Raw genomic sequence first — 27,727 nt, forward strand, 5'->3', positions numbered from 1 at the left:
TCTCTCTCTCTTCCCCCGCATGCGCATGAGAGGAGAGATGGCCCAGGTTTAAGCACTCATACTGCTTTAGTAGTAGACGTCCCCAGCACCCATCCCAGGCTTCTAACTGCCTCTGATGCCCAACTCCGATCAGACACCCTCTTCTGCCTTCCATAGGCGCTGTATTTACATGCAGGAAACACACCGAGACAGACACATATATACATAATTCAAAATAAAAACAAAAAAGATGAGACGAAGGTGTATGTAGCTAATTGCCCTCCAACAGGGACTCTCTTGGGGCAACTTCTGGTCCTGCAGACATCTTAAGAAAGCATCACTTCTCCGTGACGTTTGGTCAAGGCCACTAGTGATACCAACAGCATGCTGTGTCTTTTGGGAGTGAGTGGGGTGGTTCATTACTGGCTCAATGTCTTTCTTATAAGCCTGTTGAAGTGATCTGTCTCTCAGAGTGTGAGTGTGTGCTGTTTCTGTCTTTGAAGACATTTTTGTTGTGGTTATCAATCCGACAGGTGTAGGAATGGCTGCATCAGTCTTTACTATCCCTTCACTGTCTGTGGGATTCATAGTGTGTGTGTGTCTGTCTTTCCTTCGTCAGTCTGACTAGAGATTTAATAACGCATTGATCTTTCCAAAGGAGTAGTTTGTGGTGTGAGCAGAACACTCACTTCTTTTAATCTTATAGATTTCTACTTTAATTCCACTGAATCTTTGTTTTCATTGGGATGAAATTGCTCCTCATAAGACTGCATTTATGCCTCTCTTACCTTCTGACATATACAAAGCTATGTGTTTTCCCCTAGCCACTGCCTTTGCTGTGTCTCAGATTTAATTTATGTTTTAGACTTCTGTGCTTTTTCAGTGTAGGAGCAAGAGTCGCACTTTTGCCTGTCTTCCCCCATAGGTTTTTTAAAAATTAAATTTATTTATTGTACGTGTACAAGTGCCACAGTGTGTCTGTTGAGGTCAGGGAACAACCTTAGCTGGCTGATTCTCTCCTTCAACCACGGAGGTCTTAGGGAGCAAGCTCGTGTCCGCAGACTCGGTGGCAGGGCCTGTATCAGCTGAGCCATCCCCCCCCAGCGCCTCTTCTACTTATACTAGTTGCAGTTTTCAAACATACTGTTTTATTATCGTGCTATTATTAAATATAATATATAATTAAATTTCCAAATAAATGGAAAATCACATTTCCACTGATAATGGACACAGAGAAACACCTATCATGTTTGTAAATATTTTCATTTCACTCTTTTTCTTTTGACTTTCCTTTCTTTTTGTGCTCCTTTGGTTTTAGTAAAACATTTTTATGATTCTTTTTCTCAGGAACTCCTTTATCAATTGTTATTATTATTTTTGTTTCATTTCGTTTTTCTTTTTTGCAGTACTGGGGATTGATTCTGGGGATCCTCTTGAGAATGGATTTTGGGGAAACTTTCATATCTTATGTCTCTGTTTTTTCTAAACTGTGTGTGTGTGTGTGTGTGTGGTGTGTATGTGTGTGTTGTGTGTGTGTATGTATATGTGTGTGTTGTATATGTGTGTGTATGTGTGTTTTATGTATGTATGTGTGTGTTGTGTGTGTATATATATGTGTGTGTATGTGTGTGTTGTGTGTGTATGTGTGTGTTGTGTGTGTATGTGTGTGTTGTATATGTGTGTGTATGTGTGTGTTGTGTGTGTATGTGTGTGTTGTATATGTGTGTGTGTATGTGTGTGTTGTGTGTGTATGTGTGTGTTGTATATGTGTGTGTGTATGTGTGTGTTGTGTATGTATATGTGTGTGTTGTATATGTGTGTGTGTATGTGTGTTGTGTGTGTATGTGTGTATGTGTGTGTTGTATATGTGTGTGTGCGTGTGTGTGTGTGCGTGCACGCATGCGTGTGCACTTGCACTTGTCCATGTGCGTGTGAGCGCACTCACTGCTCACTGTCTTGTGGCACTGGGTAGTTTAGTTTTGACACCTTGGTACTTTTGTATTTCTGATTAATTGGCCGCATCTTCTAGCTGGGTCAGAATGTCAAATATGAAGCTGCAGTATTTGGATTTACCATCTGTGAAGTAATTTAGTTCCAACTCAGGTGTTATGGGGAGCTCAGTTCAGATCCCTAGAACCCACATGAAACCTGGATGTGGTGGTGTGTGCTTTTTAACTTCAGAATTAGGGGGTGGAGACAGTTGGGTCCCTGGAGATGACTGGCTGAATTAATGATATTGGAGTTCAGTGAGAGACCTTGTCTCAAAAAAATAAGGTGGAGAACAACTGGACTCCTTGCACAGACATACTCCAGGTACATAGACATGAGCACACACATACATAGACAACCTCCTTAAGTTTAAGATAAAAATTATTGTATAGTTTTGTCATATTATTATATGACAAGATTTTTTGGTATCAGATGACTTGGATATGCTTTGTGTTTGTTTATTGTGTACTCCTGACTAGCCTGGAACTCACTATATAGACCAGGCTGGCCTAGAATTCATGGAGATCCTCCTGCCTGTCTCTGCCTCAGACATGCTATGATTAACACACCCCTTTTTCTTAAAAATTATGGAGAACCCTAAAAGCTATCTTTTGGTGTTCAATTTAATGAGATTTACCATTAATTATAAATTAAAGCTTCAGACATTTAGAATATTCATCCCTTAAAAATAGCAGCCACAAATTCATCACCATCACGAGTGATGCAACCTAACAGAAAATAACAATATTTTCTAAAATAAAATTAAAGGGAAAGATATAATCTTGCTTTACCTTCTCGCAAATGTCCTTACTCTCCTGCTTGGTCAAAGTCCCAGACTGTCCTGTTTACCTCTTCGTTCAGTCTGCAGTGATGCCACAGCCCATGGGCATCTGCGAATCCCACGCAACACTCTTGGGAGGAGGAAAGGGAGAAAGGGCAAGTGGTATTTCAGGATGGTTCTGAGAATGGTGTGTTCGCGTTGGCATCTGAAAGAGTCTTGAGCGGTGTTGGGGTTCCTCAGACTACACCTCGAGAGTCATCATTCTCAGTTATTCAGCATGCAGGTATTGGCATTTTAAGTGCTTAAAAAAGGGATGTGTCTTCAGTGGCAGCACCAGGCGATGTGCTGGTGTGGATGGGAGAAATCTCACAAGGCTCCACCCCTAGATGAAGAGCTGTAGGCAATAAATGGCTGTTAAGAAAGAGAAAATGCACCAGTATTCTCCAGGAATGAACCCTCTGTTAGGTTATGCAGTGTCTGGCGGGCAGCCCTAAACACATATGCATGCGAGCAACATTACATGAACTCTGCAGGTTGTATGTATGTATGTATGTATGTATGTATGTACGCACGGATGTATGTATGCATGTGTATATGTGTGTATGTATACATATATGTATTTATATGTATATGTGTATATATATATGTAACAATAATTAAAAATGGTTTTGAAAGGAAGTGGGAAAGGAAGGCATGAGAGGATTGAGACAAAAAGGGGGCAGGAGAAATGATGTAAATACAGCATTCATGCATGAAAATTTTAAAAATATATGAACATTTAAAATAAATGAAAGGCAAACATGTGCCCTGATTTATTTGATTTAGTTTTCTTGTTAATTGATTATTTAGGTTAGCATAAAAATGATGGGCCTCAACATGGCATCTTCATACGTATTTACTGCATACTTCATACTGTATTTTTGCTCATCTCCTCCCCCTCTTGCAGGACTTGGTTCTCTCCTACACTGTGGGTCCCAAGATTGAACTCAGGCCATTAAACTATAGGGAAGGACATTTGCCCACTGAACCTTCCCACCAGCCTTCCTTCCCCCTTTCTTTGTATTAGAAATTGACTTCTTTCTTCATTGAGACAAGGTTTTGCCGTATAGCCCAAGTGAGCCTTGAAGTCACTAGGTAAGGGCCAACAAGATGCCTCAGTGGATAAAGGTTCTGTCTAGGCACCAGGACCTGAGTTTGATGCCCAGAACTTACCCAAGAGTGAAAAGAGAGAACCAAATCCACAAAGTTGTCCTCAGACCTCTACATGTGCAGATATTATAACCGTACTAACACTAGGTAAAATTAGAAAGAAGTTGCTATGTTGGCCATGAAGGCAGGATGCTGTGACTACAGGCATTGGACCATGCCCAGATGATTTCTCGCTTCTGTCACTGAACTATATGTCATAATTTGTTTCCGTTTGCCACCCAGAATGGCGTCAATTACATGAACAAACACTCCCATGTCTCATTGGACTTCTGGGCTTTTTTTCTCAGAGGATCCTCTCTCTAAACACTGTCTCTGGGCAGAGAGATATCAGGCACTGTAGAGAACAGCATGGCTAATAAGTGCTGGTTTTGAGGTGGTAGAGAGGCCCCGTCACTGAAAGAGGTGGGGAACCAGGCGGAGAGGAGAAAGCATGTGCAACTATGGATGAGCCACACGTCTCAGTCCTGGGTCAACTGCTTTGCCTTTACAAATGAAATGGATGAAGAGGGTCTGCTTTTTCTTGCATTTCCACTTACCCAGAGGTCTATAGATGGTGTTCCAGTTTCATTTCTGTTGCTGCGATAACATACCCTGATATAAAGCAATTTAGGGGAGGAAAAAACCTATTAGCCCACAGGTCCAGGTTACAGGTCATCGTTGCAGGAAAGTCTATGAAGCAGTTGGTCATGTCCACAGTCAAGAGCAGAGAGTAATGAATGCAAGTGTGCCTGTCAGTGATCAACTTGCTCCCTACACTCGTGCCACCCAGGATGCCCTACCTAGTAATTGATGCTGCCCACAGTGGACTGGATCTTTCCATATCAACCAGCAGAATGAGGACAACCCTGGACAGACATACCCATAGACCACTCTAATCTAGACAATCCTTTATTAAGACTGACACAATTCAAGATGGTTATAGATTATGTCATGTTGACAATTAAAACTAATCACCGGCTGGAGAGATGGCTCAGTGGTTAAGAAATGGCTCTGGCTCTTCCAGAGGTCCTGAGTTCAATTCCCAGCAACCACATGGTGGCTCACAACCATCTATATGAGATCTGGTGACTTCTTCTGACCTGCAGGCATATATGCAAGCAGAATGCTGTATACATAACAAATAAATAAATTAAAAAAAAAACTAAGCATAGTGTTGGGCATGGTGGAGCATGATTTGAACTGAGTTCTCAGGAGACAGAAGCAAATGAAATCTCCATGAGGACAACCTTGTCTACATAGTAACTTCCAGGCAAGCCAGACTTACAGTTGGTACCCAGTCCCAAACAAACCAAACCCAAAGCATCACAACATATATTATAGTAGATGTTTAAAATTTTAATTTTACGTTAGCGGACTATCCTTTGTGTCAGAAATTATCCAGCTATTGGTGGCGTCTTGTAAACTGGTATCAATTCTGCATGGAATCTATCCCTTAGGATGATCCCAGAAAACCAGAATGGAGAGCAGTCAGATGACTATCAGCTAATGTTCAAGCTCTTCAAAGAAAACAAGGTGGAGATTGCAAGTGCCATCACCAAGCTATTTCCTTTCCTCATGAGCCTTCGAGACCGAGACTTCATCTCGGAGCAGAAGTATCAGGTGAGTGTGGGGAATGAACTCAGTCCTGACAGCAAGCCTGCCCCGTGCTGTATCATGCTGAACCTGTGGTGCAGCCAACAGGCTGAAGTGCTTTCAGGGAGGAGGGAGCTTCACTTCTTGTAAGTCAGAAGATAACCAGAGAGGCAGATGTCACAAGGACCATTTACATCTTCTGCAGTAACTGAGGCACATGGTGACAGTGATGGATAGCAAACAGGAATGCTCCAAAGTGCATACCAGGGTCACTCGTGCAATGTAACAACAGAAACCAGGATGCACATAGACACATCTAAGCAGCACTGCCTTACAAAGTGTCTTAGTTAGGGTTTTACTGCTGTGAACAGACACCATGACCAAGGCAAGTCTTATAAGGACAACATTTAATTGGGGCTGGCTTAAAGGTTCAGCGGTTCAGTCCATTATCATTAAGGCAGGAGCATGGTGGCATCCAGGCAGGCACAGTGCAGGAGAAGTTGATAGGTCTACATCTTCATCTGAAGGCTGCTAGCAGAATACTAATGTTCAGGCAGTTAGGATGAGGCTCTTAAAGCCCATACCCATAGTGACACACTTACTCCAACAGGGCCACATCTTCTAATAGTGCCATTCCCTGGGCCTAGCATATACAAACCATCACACAAAGCCTATTTATTCCATATCCCAGAGTCTGAGGGCTTTGAAAGTCACAGGTAGTTGCATTATCTGAGGACAGAACTTGGGGAGTCCTGTTTACTTCTCTTTCTTCAAGTTGTTCCTGGCTCCTCAGTCACCTCTGAAGCCCTAGACTGTAGTAAAAGGTCAGTGATGGGATTCCCCTGGTGGTAACAAAGACCTTTTCTTCTTTATGCATTCTCTTTGCCCTGTGGCTAGGATGCTCACTTGGTTGCTGCCAGCCCTTTAGAGCAGCTCAGTCTTTAGGGAGTTAGTTGTCTGATCCCCAAGGTCCCCAAGGTCCTGCCTGGTACCACTCAGGGTCTGGGAGGGCCTGGCTCTTACAGACATATCATTTGATTATTCCTCAAATTTTCTCTTCCCTGTCTACTGTTTGTCAGCATCAGAGCTGCTTTCAGATGAGCAGGGGTTTGTTTGTACAGAGGACATGTAAGACGTCACCTTGGCATTTGCAAAACTCAAGACATTTTACGAGAAAAGAAATGGTGCTTGAACCAATCGAAGCCTCAATAACCCATACAACCATCATGACATAATCCTGTATTCAATATTTTAAGGAATGTCAAGAAACATGTAAGAACCTGGTTCCAGTGGACAGAGTGGTGTATGACATCCTCAGTGACATACAGAAGAAGTTTAGCCGGGATCTTCTGAAAGTGATATTCAGCAACGTGCATCTGAAGGCCTACCCTGACTTACAGGAGATTCTAAAACACTTCCTAAGTGGTAACTATAGCTCTCACCTGCTTCAGGGAATGAAAGACAATTTCATTCATTTATTCATCCATCCATCCATTCATTCATTCATTTTTTCATTGATATTTGACATATAATTTACTGAAAGACTATGTCATGCCAAGCACAGGGAGATGTAGGAAAAACATACGGCCCATGTAGTCAGGAGCTTACACCTAGGCCAAGTAACACATAGACAACTGCTCACAGGACCTGATTTTCATGCTATTAAACACAGTATGAAGGATGAGTTTCCTTAGACAGGAGCCAGCTCTCTTTGATGCTTGCAGACATTTGCAATTGTAAACATGCAAAATTTATCACTCAGCAGAGTCCTACTTCAGTTTCCTTCTTTGAAGAGTAGAGAAATCACAAGGGGAGCCCAGGCTAGGCCCAGACACTTGAGAGGGTAGCCCGTGTCTGCCTAGAGTGGGAGAACAGGGTGGGCTTTAAGAACCATGGTGTTGGCACATTGCATGAACATGAAGTCAGCAGGTCCTGGGTAGAGAACAGCCTTTGCTGTTCCCACTGGTTCCCTGTAGCTTCAGCTTTTCAGCACCCCTATCTCTAGAGGACTCTCCCTTCTGCAGGGCCTGGATGTGGCTCTGTTCCTATTGCTTGGTCGGTCGTCTTGAAATGCAGCTCTGAGGGTCAAGAGCTGGTGTTTCACTCCTCCCTTACCACCCGAGGTCACTGACAGCCAAGCCACTTCCTGTGTTGTTTGCAGAAAGCAGCTTTCCAGTTTCTCCTCACTCATCCTGCTTCCTCTTCAGGGCTGTGTAACCAGAACAACTTCCCTGACTCCCCTGACTCAGTTCAAGAAAGTCCCTTCCTCTCTTTCTTTCTTTCTTTCTTTCTTTCTTTCTTTCTTTCTTTCTTTCTATCCCTCTATTTCTTCTTTCTCGTATCCTTGAAAGACAGTAGCTTTTCCCATTCCTTTACCTTCTCCTTGCCTTCCCTCCCCTCCCTCCCCTCCTCCTTCCCTCGTTCCCTCCCTCCCTTCTTCACTGCTATCTCTCTAAGCCTTCCTTTTCCCTACAGAAGCCCCCTGCCTTTCCAATCATAGCGGTGTCACTTGTCTTCTGCCTTACTTTAAGTTGAAATTGCACCCAGGCCCTGCAGAAGGGAGAGTCCTCTAGAGATAGGGGTGCTGAAAAGCTGAAGCTACAGGGAACCAGTAGGAACAGCAAAGGCTGTTCTCTACCCAGGACCTGCTGACTTCACGTTCATGCAATGTGCCAACGTAAAGTAACTCTCCCCAAATCATGTTGAAGAGATATAAACCATGATATAAGCGTTCCCACTGTCTGTCTCTAACATTTCCAGGTACCAGAAGGGTTAGAAGGCTGCACAGAGACACCAGAATCCAGTGTGCACCTGATGTGTAACTGACATGCAGTTCGGCACACAGCTGAAATCCCTAATAGCCTTCTCCTCTTCCTCCTGTTCAAGTCTACTTGTTACCTGTTCCCCAGAGAAACAGCAGCCAATAGCTGAGGTTCCGCACCCAATCAAGCCTTGAGGAGGCCAGTTATACCTCCCCAAAATCTTGGTTTTACATCGAGTGGTTATTCAAAAAGTTTCTGCAAATCATGCCATTTATCTCCACAAGCTTGCAAATTTAGAAGGACAAACTCAGTGTCATCACACCTTGCTTTATGCCATAAAAGAAGAGCACCAGGGACCAAAGATGAGAAGAAAGTAGCAGGGGTGAACAGAAAGAAAACAGACAGCAAGGCTCTGGGTGGGTGGGGTGAGCATCACAGAGGAGGTGGAGTAACTCACCGGCGTGCTGAGCACCAGAGCCCAGAGAGAGTGCTTGGAGGTCTCTGCCCTGTCACTGTCTGATTTGGTCATTGTCTTATTTCTCCTCAGTTTCTGAAAATCACAGGACTGTACAAAGGATAAATGGAAGAGATGTTGAAGAGAGGCCCAGACTGCCAGCTGTCGTTAGGGAAGGTGATTATGTTTTTAGAACACTAATTAGCTCGGGATACTATTTTCCTGCCTTAATCTTTAGAGAAATGACCATTCCCAACACACACACACACACACACACACACACACACACACACACACACACACACACAAACACAGAGAGAGAGAGAGAGAGGCATGTAGCCATCCATATATCTACCAACCTATCCAACTATACACCCAACCATTTACTTATCCACATACCAATACAAGCATCTAGCTATCCATATACCTGCCAGTAAATGTTATCTGTCCATCCACCCATCCACCCACTCATCCATCCATCCATCATCCATCATACCATCCATTCATTTCACTCCTCCTGATTCTCCTCATAGATGGCTAGATTATGTTCAATATTTGAATTTTCTCAGGAGACACAAGCAGTATAGAAGCTTCACGACAAGCTGTTTGAGATCTGTCTTGAGTATAGACCATACACCAAGAGAGGGAAGTTGAGAACTCTAGATGCAGCCAAGGATCTTGAGTTGTGAGTGACAGTGTTTCACCTAACCAGACATGGAGTCCTAGTGTCATCACTTGGGGTACACTACCGAGGGGCACTGATATCCTTCAACTACTTTCCCCATGCTTGGGCCAAGCGTGTAGAAATGAAGAAAATAAAAGCTGAGAAAACTCCTGGGTAAGACTTTTGAAGAGGACTTGGGAAGGGAATGTCCTCTTTGTCCACAGTGAACAGAGACTTTCATGATATGAAAGGATGATGACCAGAACATACAGAAAGGGAGGAGATGATATGCTTAGATTCAACTCTGTCAGAAATATCAGGAACAACAAGCTAACTAAAGAGAACAGACCGAGCTGGGGAGATGAACACAATGGGGGAAAAGGGCTAGGCTCACTTATAAAATGAGGTGCAGAGTTTAATATGAGGAGAAAATTATATAAAGTAGAGATGCTGATAAATAGTATACGAGGAGTGATCAGCCCTACACACAGATTAAAAATGAAGGATGAATCAAAAGCCAGCAGGAGGCCAGTTAAATGACACTTGCTGCCAAGTCTGATGACTCGAGTTTGCTCCCTGGGACTCACATCTGTGTAGGAGAGGGCTGATGCCTATAAGTTGTCTTCTGACCTCTACCTATGTGCCATGGTATGTGAGAGACTTTCCCACCCCAAAATAAATACAGCAACAGCAACAACAACCTTAAAAGTAACAATAAGGTTTGGGGATTTAGCTCAGTGGTAGAGTGCTTGCCTAGGAAGTGCAAGGCCCTGGGTTCAGTCCCCAGCTCCGGAAAAAAGAACCAAAAAAAAAAAAAAAAGTAACAATAAGTAAAGAGCAAAACTTATCTTCTGGGAAGGGAGGAAACAGTTTGAGACATTGGAGGGACTGAGCTGAAACTAAACTCTGGCCTAAGGTGACTCTATCAGCTGTGAGTTTTCAGGTTGTGGTGACCCCAAGTCTCAAAGTGGCATTGGGAAATATGCAGGAGCACTCAGTCTCTCTCAGGCATTCTTTTTTTTTTTTTTATTAACTTGAGTATTTCTTATATACATTTCGAGTGTTATTCCCTTTCCCGGTTTCAGGGGAAACATCCCCCTAATCCCTCCCCCTCCCTTTCTTTATGGGTGTTCCCCTCCCCAACCTCCCCCCATTACCACCCTCCCCTCAACAATCACGTTCACTCAGGGTTCAGTCTTAGCAGGACCCAGGGCTTCCCCTTCCACTGGTGCTCTTACTAGGATATTCATTGCTACCTCTGAGGTCAGAGTCCAGGGTCAGTCCATGTATAGACTTTAGGTAGTGGCTTAGTCCCTGGAAGCTCTGGATGCTTGGCATTGTTGTACATATGGGGTCTCGAGCCCCTTCAAACTCTTCCAGTTCTTTCTCTGATTCCTTCAACGGGGGTCCTATTCTCAATTCAGTGGTTTGCTGCTGGCATTCGCCTCTGTGTTTGCTGTATTCTGGCTGTGTCTCTCGGGAAAGATCTACATCCGGCTCCTGTCGGCGGCCTGCACTTCTTTGCTTCATCCATCTTGTCTAATTGGATGGCTGTATATGTATGGGCCACATGTGGGGCAGGCTCTGAATGGGTGTTCCTTCGGTCTCTGTTTTAATCTTTGCCTCTCTATTCCCTGCCAAGGGTATTCTTGTTCCCCTTTTAAAGGAGTGAAGCATTCACATTTTGATCAACCATCTTGAGTTTCATTTGTTCTAGGAATCTAGGGTAATTCAAGCATTTGGGCTAATAGCCACTTATCAATGAGTGCATACCATGTGTGTGTTTCTGTGATTGGGTTACCTCACTCAGGATTTTCCAGTTCCGACCATTTGCCTACGAATTTCATAAAGTCATTGTTTTTGATAGCTGAGTAATATTCCATTGTGTAGATGTACCACATTTTCTGTATCCATTCCTCTGTTGAAGGGCATCTGGGTTCTTTCCAGCTTCTGGCTGTTATTAATAAGGCTGCGATGAACATAGTGGAGCATGTGTCTTTTTTATATGTTGGGGCATCTTTTGGGTATATGACCAAGAGAGGTATAGCTGGATCCTCAGGCAGTTCAATGTCCAATTTTCTGAGGAACCTCCAGACTGATTTCCAGAATGGTTGTACCAGTCTGCAATCCCACCAACAATGGAGGAGTGTTCCTCTTTCTCCACATCCTCGCCAGCATCTGCTGTCACCTGAGTTTTTTTTTTTTTCCAAGGGAAAATATTTTAGTATATTTTTTCAGAACTTTTGCTCTTCAAACATATTTCTTCTTTAAGATGAGACAATATGCTTACTCATATTATGAAAATTGTCCTAACATATCTCTGTTTTCTTATTTTTTACTTTTTTGCCAGCACACAACCTATATTTTATTTTTTTCTGTATATATATATATATTTATATTTATATAGAAAGACCAATAATAGCAGTGTGTTATGCATCAACAGCAGCAACAGCTTTTCCAGGTTCTGCAGTCATCTGAACAAAACTGTAGAGACATCCAGCACACTCCATTAAAAAAAAAAAGTAAAAAACCAAAACCCGAGAAAACAGCACAGTTCTGTTACTCTTGTGGTACCTGGCACCATTTTTTTTTAAATTAGCTTCTCAATCATCATCTGGAAAGAAAACATTCTGAGCAACATCATTAAAAACAGCTCTGATAAAGCACGGTCACTACTACGTATCATAAAGCAGGTACAAGCTATTTTACATCCACAGAGGTATGATACAGTACTGTCCTACATCTATAATACTTCTCTCAGGCATTCTTATCTGTAAGTTAATGATCCCCAAACATGAACCTTCACACTTGCCTGTCAGCTTCCTCAGCTGCAGGCCTTGGTTACCTTTATGTAGCTCTCTTTATATAGCTCTCTCACAGACTTCTCTATCTGGATGCTTCAAGAACTTCAGCATGAAGCGCTTGCACAGTTCCACATATCTGAATAGACAGAAGCCCTGTCTCCTGTGCTGGTGTCTCTGTTTCAGCACGGGACAGTATTTCTCCATTCTGAAGCAGGGTTGTTACTGACTGCCTCTCCCTAATGGAAAACACTCTTCCATATATCACATCTGTCCATTTTCCCCAACACAAAAGGCAGATCGGATCTCTCTAATTTTAATTTATTTTATTTTATATATATGACAGTTTTGCTTGCATGAATAAATATACACCACATACTTGCCTGGCATCCAAGGAAGTCACAATAAGGTGTCAAATCTTCCGGGAACTGGAATTGCACAAAGTTTTAACCTGCCATGTGGTGCTGGAAATTGACCCTGTGTCCCCTGAAAGAGCAAAAAGTGCTCTTAACCATTGAACCATCCTTCCAGACCCACAAATCAGATCTCTTATTTCATCTTAAGGCTAAGAAAACAGCCCTGGGGGGGGGTCTCTAATGTCTTTTCTCATTTCATCTTGCTCCATCAAACTCACTCTCTTGAACTTCGACCAGACACTCAGAGAAATGTAGTTGACAAAGCTTACTCTCTCTCTCCCTGAGTTTAACAGCTTCCTGGTGTCAGTAGGATCCATTCTTTTCCTCCCTGAAGGTTGCAGCTTCCTGCCTGCCTCTCTTGTCCTTCAAGAGAACAGCGTGTGAAACATTCTCAGTTACTTTGATTTCTTTGTTCTTTGATCCTTTACCTGTCAGGGGAAATACTTGTGGCTCCTGCTGTTTGGAACAACCTAATGCTTATGGGTAGAATATGAGGGGTCCTTTGCTCATGTTGAAGTATTGGTTATTGGGGAAGGACCGTGTTTGGCTTTTCTGGCTGTTTGTGATACACAGTCAATGTTGTCATGTTGATTCCTTGTACTCCTGGTTTTTCTATAGTCCCTGAACTTCCTGGTTCCATTTGAGCACACTGAGGTATTTCCTGGTCCCTCTGCATGGTTTATTGAATCCTTGTTTCTCTTCAGCATCCTACAGTCCTGGAAATACACAAATGAGTGCTGGACAGGCAGAGGAGGTGCCCAGCCTTCCACAGTGCAATGGAGGAGATGAGCGAGACTTCACTTGCCAGTCAGCTGGTGAGTCTGCCAGAGAGAAAGACGCCCCACTCCACTTTCCCCATCCTACCCTATGCACAGAGAAGATGTCCCAGAGGCAGCACCATGGGTCACAAAGAATGGGCAATGCAATGTGTAAGGAGGGAACAGATCAATCCTCTGTCTGTGGTGACAGACAAGGAGCCATGTCAACCTGCACTTCAGAGTCCCAAAACATGACCATCCTCTCCAGGAGACACTAAGCCCCCTTTTAACCTTCTGCTTGTCATAGGCAGCTCGCCTGCAGCCCTTTTCCTTAGCCATTCTGAGGCAACTGAGTCATTCTTTCCTACAGAGGGAAGGAGTTCTCCTGAACAAATGTGTGGTGGACAAGAGCCTCAGGACAACCTGCCCTCCTCCCTGAGATGTGAAGCAGGTGAGTGAGGGGAGCACTGTGTGCTCTGCAGGGTTCTTTCTGGAGGCTGAATTCTGAACTGGGGTTTCTTGCTGTGTTTGCTCTGTTAAAACATCAAAAGAACACATGGCCATATTCGCCCATGGCATTCTGGGAAATTTCAGGGAGGAAAAAAATTCTTGAGAAATATGAAGGAGTATTGTTTGCTGTTACAAAGAACATGAAATTAAGCAGACATGAGGTCACCTAAAATATCTGGTTTATATATAGTCACATATCACTTATACTGAGGTGAAATGGTGGGAAATGCATTATGAGGTGACTTCTATATTGCATGGATACCATAGAGTGCCCCACCACTGAAAATCTTAGCTGTCCAGCTTCTGCTCATCTCTGCCTATGTTATGTCTGTTATAAATGTGGTCTACCCTGGGCTAAAATGTTATCATGTGCCACATGAATCTATGCTCAGGATGGTGTTTGAGAAGAAAGTGAAAAATTCAAGCATACTTGCTAGAACGCATGTAGGAACAATGATTGGAAATGTCAGAGGAGGGTGAAATAAGAATAAATGGCTGGTTGTAAAAGAGGAAAGACACACACACACACAGAAACAGAGAGAGAGAGAGAGAGAGAGAGAGAGAGAGAGAGAGAGAGAGGCATGTAGCCATCCATATATCTACCAATCTATCCAACTATACACCCAGCCATTTACTTATCCACATTCCAATACAAGCATCTAGCTATCCATATACCTGCCAGTAAATGTTATCTGTCCATCCACCCATCCACCCACTCATCCACCCACTCATCCATCCATCCATCCATCATCCATCATACCACACATTCATTTCACCCCTCCTGATTCTCCTCATAGATGGCTAGATTATGTTCAATATTTGAATTTTCTCAGGAGACACAAGCAGTATAGAAGCTTCACGACAAGCTGTTTGAGATCCGTCTTGAGTATAGACCATACACCAAGAGAGGGAAGTTGAGAACTCTAGATGCAGCCAAGGATCTTGAGTTGTGAGTGACAGTGTTTCACCTAACCAGACATGGAGTCCTAGTGTCATCACTTGGGGTACACTACCGAGGGGCACTGATATCCTTCAACTACTTTCCCCATGCTTGGGCCAAGCGTGTAGAAATGAAGAAAATAAAAGCTGAGAAAACTCCTGGGTAAGACTTTTGAAGAGGACTTGGGAAGGGAATGTCCTCTTTGTCCACAGTGAACAGAGACTTTCATGATATGAAAGGATGATGACCAGAACATACAGAAAGGGAGGAGATGATATGCTTAGATTCAACTCTGTCAGAAATATCAGGAACAACAAGCTAACTAAAGAGAACAGACCGAGCTGGGGAGATGAACACAATGGGGGAAAAGGGCTAGGCTCACTTATAAAATGAGGTGCAGAGTTTAATATGAGGAGAAAATTATATAAAGTAGAGATGCTGATAAATAGTATACGAGGAGTGATCAGCCCTACACACAGATTAAAAATGAAGGATGAATCAAAAGCCAGCAGGAGGCCAGTTAAATGACACTTGCTGCCAAGTCTGATGACTCGAGTTTGCTCCCTGGGACTCACATCTGTGTAGGAGAGGGCTGATGCCTATAAGTTGTCTTCTGACCTCTACCTATGTGCCATGGTATGTGAGAGACTTTCCCACCCCAAAATAAATACAGCAACAGCAACAACAACCTTAAAAGTAACAATAAGGTTTGGGGATTTAGCTCAGTGGTAGAGTGCTTGCCTAGGAAGTGCAAGGCCCTGGGTTCAGTCCCCAGCTCCGGAAAAAAGAACCAAAAAAAAAAAAAAAAGTAACAATAAGTAAAGAGCAAAACTTATCTTCTGGGAAGGGAGGAAACAGTTTGAGACATTGGAGGGACTGAGCTGAAACTAAACTCTGGCCTAAGGTGACTCTATCAGCTGTGAGTTTTCAGGTTGTGGTGACCCCAAGTCTCAAAGTGGCATTGGGAAATATGCAGGAGCACTCAGTCTCTCTCAGGCATTCTTATCTGTAAGTTAATGATCCCCAAACATGAACCTTCACACTTGCCTGTCAGCTTCCTCAGCTGCAGGCCTTGGTTACCTTTATGTAGCTCTCTTTATATAGCTCTCTCACAGACTTCTCTATCTGGATGCTTCAAGAACTTCAGCATGAAGCGCTTGCACAGTTCCACATATCTGAATAGACAGAAGCCCTGTCTCCTGTGCTGGTGTCTCTGTTTCAGCACGGGACAGTATTTCTCCATTCTGAAGCAGGGTTGTTACTGACTGCCTCTCCCTAATGGAAAACACTCTTCCATATATCACATCTGTCCATTTTCCCCAACACAAAAGGCAGATCGGATCTCTCTAATTTTAATTTATTTTATTTTATATATATGACAGTTTTGCTTGCATGAATAAATATACACCACATACTTGCCTGGCATCCAAGGAAGTCACAATAAGGTGTCAAATCTTCCGGGAACTGGAATTGCACAAAGTTTTAACCTGCCATGTGGTGCTGGAAATTGACCCTGTGTCCCCTGAAAGAGCAAAAAGTGCTCTTAACCATTGAACCATCCTTCCAGACCCACAAATCAGATCTCTTATTTCATCTTAAGGCTAAGAAAACAGCCCTGGGGGGGGTCTCTAATGTCTTTTCTCATTTCATCTTGCTCCATCAAACTCACTCTCTTGAACTTCGACCAGACACTCAGAGAAATGTAGTTGACAAAGCTTACTCTCTCTCTCCCTGAGTTTAACAGCTTCCTGGTGTCAGTAGGATCCATTCTTTTCCTCCCTGAAGGTTGCAGCTTCCTGCCTGCCTCTCTTGTCCTTCAAGAGAACAGCGTGTGAAACATTCTCAGTTACTTTGATTTCTTTGTTCTTTGATCCTTTACCTGTCAGGGGAAATACTTGTGGCTCCTGCTGTTTGGAACAACCTAATGCTTATGGGTAGAATATGAGGGGTCCTTTGCTCATGTTGAAGTATTGGTTATTGGGGAAGGACCGTGTTTGGCTTTTCTGGCTGTTTGTGATACACAGTCAATGTTGTCATGTTGATTCCTTGTACTCCTGGTTTTTCTATAGTCCCTGAACTTCCTGGTTCCATTTGAGCACACTGAGGTATTTCCTGGTCCCTCTGCATGGTTTATTGAATCCTTGTTTCTCTTCAGCATCCTACAGTCCTGGAAATACACAAATGAGTGCTGGACAGGCAGAGGAGGTGCCCAGCCTTCCACAGTGCAATGGAGGAGATGAGCGAGACTTCACTTGCCAGTCAGCTGGTGAGTCTGCCAGAGAGAAAGACGCCCCACTCCACTTTCCCCATCCTACCCTATGCACAGAGAAGATGTCCCAGAGGCAGCACCATGGGTCACAAAGAATGGGCAATGCAATGTGTAAGGAGGGAACAGATCAATCCTCTGTCTGTGGTGACAGACAAGGAGCCATGTCAACCTGCACTTCAGAGTCCCAAAACATGACCATCCACTCCAGGAGACACTAAGCCCCCTTATAACCTTCTGCTTGTCATAGGCAGCTCGCCTGCAGCCCTTTTCCTTAGCCATTCTGAGGCAACTGAGTCATTCTTTCCTACAGAGGGAAGGAGTTCTCCTGAACAAATGTGTGATGGACAAGAGCCTCAGGACAACCTGCCCTCCTCCCTGAGATGTGAAGCAGGTGAGTGAGGGGAGCACTGTGTGCTCTGCAGGGTTCTGGAGGCTGAATTCTGAACTGGGGTTTCTTGCTGTGTTTGCTCTGTTAAAACATCAAAAGAACACATGGCCATATTCGCCCATGGCATTCTGGGAAATTTCAGGGAGGAAAAAAATTCTTGAGAAATACGAAGGAGTATTGTTTGCCGTTACAAAGAACAGGAAATTAAGCAGACATGAGGTCACCTAAAATATCTGGTTTATATATAGTCACATATCACTTATGCTGAGGTGAAATGGTGGGAAATGCATTATGAGGTGACTTCTATATTGCATGGATACCATAGAGTGCCCCACCACTGAATATCCTAGCTATCCAGCTTCTGCTCATCTCTGCCTATGTTATGTCTGTTATAAATGTGGTCTACCCTGGGCTAAAATGTTATCATGTGCCACATGAATCTATGCTCAGGACGGTGTTTGAGAAGAAAGTGAAAAATTCAAGCATACTTGCTAGAACGCATGTAGGAACAATGATTGGAAATGTCAGAGGAGGGAGAAATAAGAATAAATGGCTGGTTGTAAAAGACGAAAGACACACACACACACACACACACACACACAGAGAGAGAGAGAGAGAGAGAGAGAGAGAGAGAGAGAGAGATAGAGAGAGAGAGAGAGAGAGAGAGAGAGAGGTCTGAAATCAGAGGAGAGTGTCAGATCAGTAAGCTCCACAAATGGCTGATGCCTTAAAGACAGCAGTGGGGAAGATGGTGTTAGAGGGAAAGAGGGTGGGGCCAGGCAAATGCTTGAGGAGGATGGCAAATCTCCATTGGTGCAATCGTGCTCACTCTTAGGCAGCAATGTGAGGTCTGTCACAGAGTCCAGCCTATGAACAAACATTAGGTATGTATTCAGGTCATTATTATCTGTCTTTTGTGTTTTTCTCTCTTCAATGATGACCCAAGAACCTACCTTACAAATGATTGAAGGGAGAAAAATCAAAAGTAAAGAAGGTTCTACAGATTTTAATGTCCTGTTTTCTAGGTAGTTTTATTTCACTGTCAGCAGAGAAGAGCCTCCTTTCTTTTACCTCCTTTCCTATTCACCAGCCTGTCCATCCTTGTGTCCACACAGCCATGGACCAATACCTCTATCTAGTTGTTCATCTATGTATCCATCTATCCATCTATCCACCAATCCATTCATTCATTCATGCACCAAATCACCCATCTAGCTATCCATCTATCTGCCAGTCTATGCAGCTATCCATTCAATTATCCACTCATTCATTACTCTCCAAATAACAACATAACCATCCATCTGTCTGCCAGTTGACCCACCTATCTATCTAGCTGTCCTTCCAACCATCCATTCATTTCTGTCCTCCTGATCCTCCCCAGAAATGACTGGATTATGTCCACATTTGAATTTTATCAAGCAGAATAGAAGCCCGACTTGAGGCTGTTTGAGATTTTTCTTGAATATAGATCATACACCAAGAGAGGGAAGTTGTGAACTGTAGATGGAGCCATCAAATCTGAGTTCTGAGTGATTGCTGGTCTTAACAGACTAGACATGGAGTTCTAATGTCACCATTTGGGGTACACTATCAAGAAGTGCTGATCTCCTTGAGCCGTTTCCCCCATGGTTGGGTCAAGAGTGTGGACTTGATGAATAAAGCAGAAACTGAGGAAACTCCTGGGTAAGACTTTTGAAGAGGACTTGGGAAGGGAATGTCCTCTTTGTCCACAGTGAACAGAGACTTTCATGATATGAAAGGACAGTGACCAGAAAGGGAGGAGATGATATGCTTAGATTCAACTCTGTTGGAAATATCAGGAACAACAAGCTAACTAAAGAGAACAGACCGAGCTGGGGAAATGAATGCAATGGGGGGAAAGTGCTAGGCTCACTTATAAAATGAGGTGCAGAGCTTAATATGTGGAGAAAATTATATAAAGGCAAGATGCTAGTAGACAGTGTAAAGCACTCATCAGCCCTACAGAGAACAGAGAAGGAGAAAGAACTAAAAACCAGTTAGGAGGCCTGATAAGTAGCACTTGCTGTCATGCCAAATGACTTGCGTTTGCTCCCTGGGGCTCACATCTAAAGAAGAGGGCTGATTCCTATAACTTTCCTCCTTGAAGTTTCCAAATTCCTGTCTGTCTGTCTTGTCCATCAAGAGAAGCGTGTGTGAAACTTTCTCATTTACTTCCATTACCTGGTATGTCTTTGATCCTTTGCCTGTTGTGGGAAATAGGGAGAAATATTTGTGGCTGCTGCTGTTTGGAACAACCTGACTCTTATAGATAGAATATGTGGGTTCTTTATTCACGGTGAAGTAGTAGTTACTGGGGAAAGACAATTTCTTGCTCTCTGGCTATTTGTGTTACACAGTCAATGTTGTCACTTTGATTCCTTGTACTCCTGGTTTTCTTATATTCCCTGAATGTCCTGGTTCCACTTGAGCACACTGAGGTATTTCTTGGTCCCTCTGCATGGTTTATTGAATCTTTATTTCTCTTCAGCATCCTGTAGTCCTGGAAATACACAGACGAATGCTGAACAAGCAGAGGAGGCGCCCAGCCTTCCACAGTGCAATGGAAGAGGTGAGTCTGTCAGAAAGAGAACCCCACCCCTTTCCCCATCTGACTCTGTTGTTTACATACTCAGAGAAGAAATCATAGAGGCAGCACCAAAGGTCAAACTAATGGGGAATGAGATGTGTAGGGAGGGAGCAAATAGGTGGCCAACCCATCTCTGGTGACAGAGAAGAAGCCATGTTAACCTCCACTTTACAGTCCCCAAACATGGCCATTCCCTGCAGGAGACACTAAGCCCTTGTACTTTTCTGCTTTTCTCAGGCACTTCTCATTCTATGTTTTCCACAGAGGGAAGTAGTTCTTGTGAACAAATGTGTGATGGACCAGATCCCCAGGATGAACTGTCCTCATCACTGAGACGTGACACAGGTGAGGGAGGGGAGCACTGTGTGGTCTGTAGGATTCCAAAGGCTGAATTCTGAGCTGGGTTTCTTGTGTTTGCTCTTGTGTGCACATCAACACAAAGAGAGGGTCGTGTGCTGGCTAATGTTCTTTTATTTGCCTATGGCATTGTGGGTAATTTTCAGGTGGTAAAATGTCTTGGAAAACATCATGAAAGAATGTCATTTATTAGGTGCTCACAGGTCACTTTCTTTTTTCTTTTTTTTCTTTTTCTTTTTTTTTGGGGGGGGGGAGGTGGGGACCGAACCCAGGGCCTTGCGCTTGCTAGGCCACAGGTCACTTTCATAGGAATCTGATGGGTGGGAGAACACTCTTGCCTTTGACTTTTCCACAGTCACTAAGGCCGATATATATTGAAACTCTAGGACAATTTCTTGCTCTAATTTCTGGATCTCCATGGAAACCAAGTAATGTAGTATTCCTATACTGACTAATCATTTTTCTTATTTTTGCCACAAACCTGCCAAAAATGTTTAAAGAGGAACTACTGTATCATTCGTTTGATGCAATTCATTAAAACCTAAAGTTATTTGACCCACATATTTTCCATGCATCCTTTGATACATATGTCATCCCTTCATTCCTAAAACTCTTAAGACTCTGTCAGGGGAAATTGTTACAAGTTTAAGGCTCTAGGTACATAAGAAATGAATAAGATTCTGGCATGTTTCAGAATCTTAAAATGATAAGGAGAACAGAGGTCAAGCTTCCAGATGGTTGGACATGGGCTCTAGGATCTCTGAAGCTGGTAGTTAGGTTCTTGTGGTCTGAACCCAAATGAAAGTTCAAAGGTCTTTTAATACTCAAGGGAGCTTGCAAGGGCCCAGTGGAAAGAGGTTTTATTTACCAAATAGGAATGCTTAGGGCGAGAAGATGAAAAAATATCCCAGAGAATTAGAAAGTGTGTGAATGCAGCGCTACATGCGATAGAAGAGCCCCAGACGGATAGAATTCGGAAATATTAACACAGAGGCAAATGTAAAATGTAGTGCATACTGCAGAGGTAAAGACAGGTGACCAAGAAGACAGCAAATGCCAGGGAGAGAAAAGCTAACGATAGCGAGAGGCACAAAGGCCTTCCCAAGTTCCATTTTCAGCTGGTATTAACAAAGTTGTTTTAAACTCAGGAAGAGCTATGTTTGTGAGTCCCATTCTCTTAGAATGGACACTGGAGCTGTAGAGTATATATGCAATCATCGAACTGAGCAATTGGTGAAGCTTGATAAGGGGCTGTGGAGGGACTGGTTGATTTCTAGTGGGCAAGTAGAGTCTGGCTGTTCCTGATTGGTGGCGGTTCAGAAGCATGACTGTATGAATCATTGGTTGGCTTGTACAAGCCCATCTGCTGGACTTTAAGCTCAATGATTAATTAGGATTATTCTGGTTGCTGCTTCTTTATATAATCAAGGAATAATGCATTTCCCTAGGAGTAGAGGAACTTTTAGAAGTATTATTTTTTTATTAAAAAGTTCGTGTATGCATGTGTGTCTAAGTGTGGTTTGTGTATGTACATGTGCACGTGAGGAACTCTTAGAGGCCAGAAGAGGGTGTGGTAGTCAGAATAGAGTTACAGGCAGTTGTGGTTCACCTGATACTGGTGCTGGGAACCTAACTAAGTGTCTCTGGAAGATCAGTACACATTCTTCACTGCTGAGCCATCTCTCTAGTGTCGGTAGGAAATTTCCATTCTTGGTTTCTTCCTTGTGATGGTCATCATTTGAAGCTTACAAGAGAGACAATTAAGTATTGTCTCTATTGAAAATGTCTTTTCTGCACTGAACTTAAACTCCTAAGCATACTTCATTAAGTAAGGGTTATAGATCAACGGGTTGAGAGAATTGTGTCTGTGGATAGGGAGAGAAAAGAGAAGTTATGATATATATTTTTTTAAAAAATTGGTTTAAAATAATGTTATACAATGACTTTTGATAGTATTCTTTTCTTCTCCCCAACTCATCCCAGATACTCTCCAAATTCCCTCTCTCTCTCTCTCTCTCTCTCTCTCTCTCTCTCTCTCTTTCCTGTATTTGTGTGTCTCTTGCTCTTAAAATATCAAAAAAAGAAAAAAACCCAAAAGGACAAAAACAAAACAAGAGAAGCCTCAACCCCCTCGCCAAAAACCCCACAAAGTTTGTGTGATCAACTACTCCTGAGTGTGGGATGGGGTTAACATACACAGTGGCACTCTAGAGCTCAAGACACCCCATAGAAAATAAGTGCCTGATCTTTTCAAGCGAGTAACATCACATGGTCATCAAGCAGAAGTAGAGCGTGAATGTATTAAGATGATCAGTTTAGGAGAAACAGAGAGACTACTGTGGTTAGGCAAGGCACTTCCCAGAAGGGATCACACCTAGTCATACCCTGGTGGCTGAGACTGATTGATTATAGAGACAAGCACAGGTGAAACTTTCAGGACTTCTGAAACACATCTGTGTTCGAGTAATCTGACAGTTCTATTTGCAACATCAAGGTTGAGGGGCTTTGTCAAAGAAAACAATGTTCCCCAGAGAATAGTCTAGAATGACAAATACTAGGGATGTGGAAACACTGGAGAACCTCCTCTCTTGTTTTATAGAGCTACTTGACAAACATGCCAAGTCCCCCACCCCATTGTGAAGTGGAATCATTAGTTAAACCCTGCCGATTATTAGGTGCAAGACTCAGAAGTTCTGACTGTAAGAGCACAAGGAGGAACTGCAAGTTCTGTTATGAGAGACTGCTTTGAGAAAGCAATCCCATGACAAGTGGAGGAAGGATGCGTGGTTATGAGTATGACCAGTGTGTTGCCATGTGTGGACTACTAGGCTCTCAAGAGAAGCAGAGGCTAAAAGGAAGACATGTAGTCAATGACCTGACAGTAGTTGACTCAAGATTACATACACAGTGAGAAAAATGACTTACTCTCACAGACTGGCAAGTCACCACGTATCTTTGTGAATGGTCAATGAGAGAGTAGAACCAAACTTCTTTACAGTTTGGCTCCCAACTGGTGGATCCACATTTATTAGTTTATGAGGCTGGCTTGGCTTGGGAACTTGTCGGACCTTCCCGTCCATCTGTCTGTTTTGTGTTGTTATCTTCCAATATTCAGAGAGATGGGAGAATCAGGCGCAGACACAAGGAAAAACACCTTTTAAAAGTTTCTGAGACTAAATGTAGCAAGCATAAACACAGCGGCAGAATATTTGCTACATGCTGTACCTACAAATTAAGGTAGAAATTTCTTTACGTTGCTTTCTACATGCATCTTTAACTAACCTAACTCAGAAATAAAAGCACAGTGAGTCAAGTTCCAGCTGCGACTGAGTCACTTGGCGTGGTTCAGAATCATTATCTGAGTCGTACACAAGAGGTTTAGATTTTACTTCTGCAGGACACTCCCTCCCAGCAAGCCTACAGATGATTCTGTTGAGAACATCATACATAGAAGCTGGAGACCATCATTCCCGTATCTGAAGCTGCAAGCTTGCCTAGTGAAGTCCCTGGAGGGTGGGGGAGGGGAACACCATGCTCAAAGCGTGTGGCTTCTACAGAAAAGGCCACAGTTGGTTGTGCTTGGTTAAGAAACAGGTAGTTCAGGGTCTGCTTTTGCAAAGCAGAAGTGGTTATGCCCAGGCCGCCCTGAAGCAATCATCCAAGCATTTAGAGGGTGACTGCTGCTGATTGGCTGGATTTCAAATTTGTATTGTGGCTTCTGATTGGGTAGATTTCAGAAGCACGGTTAGTGAGTAGGTAGTCATTGGCTAAATGGGAAGGGTTTGGAATTGGTACAATCAGCCAAGATTACTTTTGACTGTTTTAAAAAAACAAAACAAAACAGTTTTATTCTTCCTCGTGGGAAATAAGAACTTTAAAGCTTTTTTTACAGCTACCTGTAGTAAATTAAAGGTGGAACGTGGGAAATAATGTAGATGCAGAAAGAGAATGGCTCCACTTGATCTTGGGTGTGATGACTGGAGCAGGTTTTCTGTTTCTTAGGTTTCGTTGATGTTGGTTTTATTTTTCCAGACTATCTGCGCAGTCAGACAGCAGTGGGGGCTCTTCTCTGTCTCTGTCTCAGGATCCGTGTACAATTTTTTGGTTAGGATAACTATCCAGGATGCTAGGTCACAACTAAACAAAGAAAGGGGTTGGAAGAGCTTGCTTCTGACCTGCTGTTCTGTGAGAGACAAGGTGACCATGCCCTAAAGTTATCAAACAGATACAGTTCTGACAAAGAGGGCAAGACAGGAGAGGAAAAATTAAAAGCAGAAACTGAAAGACGGAGGGAGAATGTAAAAATATTTTGGAGAAACAAGAAAAGGGGTGGGAAAAAAAAGAAAAAGGGATGGGACCAATAGACTTACAAAAAGGCCATGTGTCACCCTTGGAGGGACAATAGAAGATCAATGTTCAAGGCTAGCTTGGGCTAGAGTGAGTTTAAGGGCAACCAGAAAAATTAGGTGGTACCCTGTCTAAAAATGCAACATTAAAAAGTATCCAAGGGTGTAGCTCACTGCTTGCTTTGCACAAATGAGCCCTGAGCTTGGTACCCAGTATCACAAAATTAAATAACAAACTTACACACACCTACAATTTTGGCCCAGGAGCACAACAACCCACAAGTGAAGAGAGGTGTACCTGTGTCATGTGTTCCCCAACATATGTGCCAGAAGACCTAGAAGCAAGGATGGGAAGCAGTCAAGGAGGTAAGGAATAGATAAGTGCCCAGGGGTCATGGGTTAGGGATGGCTTGGTGAGTACCCAGCTCCGGATAGAGTAATAGCTTCTGGTCTAGTCCATCCAAGAATCCAGTCCTCCTGTACTTCCTTGTTGGAGCTGGAGAGAAGCAAGAAACATTTCCAGAGCCACGTGGGAGGAGAGGAGTCAGTTGGTCCCATGTAAATGATGAAGAAGAAATGCATTGTTATTAATTAATTAATAATTAATAATACCCCAAATGCTGTGCCCCCCCAGTCCCAGTCCCCACCTCAGATTCCCTTCTCCTTTGCCTCTGAGAGGGTAGAACCTCCCCTCCCAGTATCCCCCAAGTGTATCAAGTCTCTGCAGGATTAGGCACATCTCCCCCGAGGCCAGACAAGGCGGCCCTCTGCTACATATGTCCCAGGAGCCTCGGTCCAGCTCCTATATGCTCTTTGGTTGGTGACTCAGTCTCTGAGAGCTCCCAGGGTTCTGGATTAGTTCATACTGTTGGTCTTCCTGTGGAGTTTCTATCCCCTTCAGGGCCTTCAATCCTTCCCCAAACTCTACCGTAACGGTCCCTAGCCTCTGTCCAATGTTTGGCTGTGGGTATCTGCATCCTTTTCAGTCAGCTGCTGGGTAGAGCCTCTCAGAGGATAGTTATGCTAGGGTCCTGTCTGTAAGCACAACAGAGTATCATTAATGGTTTGGTTTTGGCTCATGGGATTGATCTCAAGTTGGGCAGGTTATAGGTTGGCCATTCCTGCAGTCTCTGCCCCATCTTTATCCTCCCACTTCTTTTAGGCAGGATGAACTTTGGGTAGAAAATTTTGTAGTTGGGTTGGTGTCCTTATCCCTCCCCTGGGATTTCTGCCTGGAGGATGCTGCCAGGAGGTAGCATCTTCTGGTTCCAGATCCCCAGTGTTAGGCATCTCGGATAAGGCCACCTGGAAAATTAAACTCTTAAAACCACCACTTATCTTGTCTGCTGCCCTGATGTATCGAGTCATACCCATTCTTCCCTGCCACCCAGAGGGGCTGAGTAAACTTTTGCAGCTAGATAATAAAGTTGCTGTGTCATGGTAAGGCTGTGACAAAGCTTCCTACTGTGTGTGAGCTGCTGCTTCTGAAAGAGTTCAGGTCAACTATTTTCAATCCAGTGTACCCTCCCAACCAACATCCTTACGTGTGTCAAAGAACCAATCAGGACTTGCCTAGAACACTTCCTACCCCATTCTCATTTTATTTGTACAAAAATGTGTTAATATATAACATGTCTCATAGGGAGGTTGGGGGGCAACAATGGTCAAGGCTCTCCCTGGATTCCCAGTTGTCAGTTCACTGGGCTTAGATTCTACTAGGAGGAGGAAAGACATGGCAATCCAAGCATTGCTATAAGTAAGGTCTCTCAGTGTGAATGGTCCTAAGGGTTCTACCTTCTGTTCATTATCTCTTTCCCTATTGTCATTTACTGTCTTCTATAAGCCATGGACACTGGGAGGAAAATTCCTGCAGGAAAATCCAAGAAGAGGAGAAGTAAGGAAACAAAGATTGTTTACATGCTTTTGATATTCCCGATAAGTTATTTATCCCAGAATTACTATTGTTATTATGTATGATAATGGGGTTGACTTTGGTAACCTCCCCTGAGGTTCTCCTTGCCCTTGAACCTGTTATCTTTTTTAAAAAAAATTTATTGGATATTTTAAAATTTACATTTCAAATGCTATCCCCTTTCCTGGTTTCCTGTCCATAAACCCCCTATCCCATTCCCCTCTCCCTGCTTCTATGAGGGTGTTTCCCCACCCACCTCTTCCCATCTCCCTGTCCTGACATCCCCCTACACTGGGGCATTGAGCCTTGGCAGGACCAAGGGCTTCTCCTCCCACTGATGCCCAACAAGGCCATCCTCTGCTACATATACAGCTGGAGCCATGGGTCTGTCCATGTGTACTCTTTGAACCTGTTATCTTAATGACAAAGACACTCTACAAGAAACCTTAAGCTAGAAACCTTGGTGGGTTGGGGGAATGTTTTTGACCATTGTTGTATGAGGAACTAATCTGATTTTATGGGTCTTAAGAAGTGGAGAATCTTTTTTAGATGCAGGAAGAGAAATGGCTATGGAGGAATAGTCAGAAGGATGCAGGTCTGGTGAGTCTGAAGGTGCAGGAAGGGACCAAAGACCTTTGTGATCTTGAGAACCTGGGACAGGCAAGGAAATAGGTCGCCCCCCAGAGCCTCCAGGAGCAGGAGGGTTGTAGACAGTTGCACACAGTTGAAGAGATCTTTTTGTGGCTCTGTGCTTTCAAATTCTTACAGAAACATCTAGGCGTGACATGCTGGTATACAGGGTGCATTTCTTCTTGTTCCTCTGCTAGGATCCACAAAGATTGTGGTGTGGAGCAAGTCAGGGAGAAGTTGCACACACAGGTCTATGTGGGGACTGATGAGGACTGTACAGGAATGTCCCTGTCTTACAAGGCAATGGTGGCAAATGGGCCCTTCCCTGCGCTATTTAACCAAGTTTATAAAGTATAATTCCTGACTCTAATGGTCCTGGCTA

The 27,727-nt window shown here is 43.4% G+C and overlaps 1 protein-coding gene across 50 annotated transcripts in view; it reads left to right on the forward strand.

The window, feature by feature from the left end:
* Sp140 (SP140 nuclear body protein) overlaps positions 1-27,727 on the forward strand; it is a 50,316-nt gene that overhangs the window by 1,218 nt on the left and 21,371 nt on the right. For 13 of the 50 annotated variants that reach the window (XM_087566422.1, XM_087566433.1, XM_087566428.1 and 10 more), the window contains 9 exon segments: positions 5,395-5,557; positions 6,787-6,955; positions 8,840-8,923; positions 13,332-13,442; positions 13,756-13,836; positions 16,991-17,101; positions 17,415-17,495; positions 20,002-20,082; positions 20,365-20,445. In XM_087566422.1, coding sequence (XP_087422548.1) covers positions 5,396-5,557; positions 6,787-6,955; positions 8,840-8,923; positions 13,332-13,442; positions 13,756-13,836; positions 16,991-17,101; positions 17,415-17,495; positions 20,002-20,082; positions 20,365-20,445 — 961 coding nt within the window. In that variant the 5' untranslated portion in view covers position 5,395. 50 annotated transcript variants of the gene reach the window in all.

This window comes from Rattus norvegicus, chromosome 9, assembly GCF_021556685.1.
Source record: "Rattus norvegicus strain SHRSP/BbbUtx chromosome 9, alternate assembly SHRSP_T2T, whole genome shotgun sequence".
NCBI lineage: Eukaryota > Metazoa > Chordata > Mammalia > Rodentia > Muridae > Rattus > Rattus norvegicus.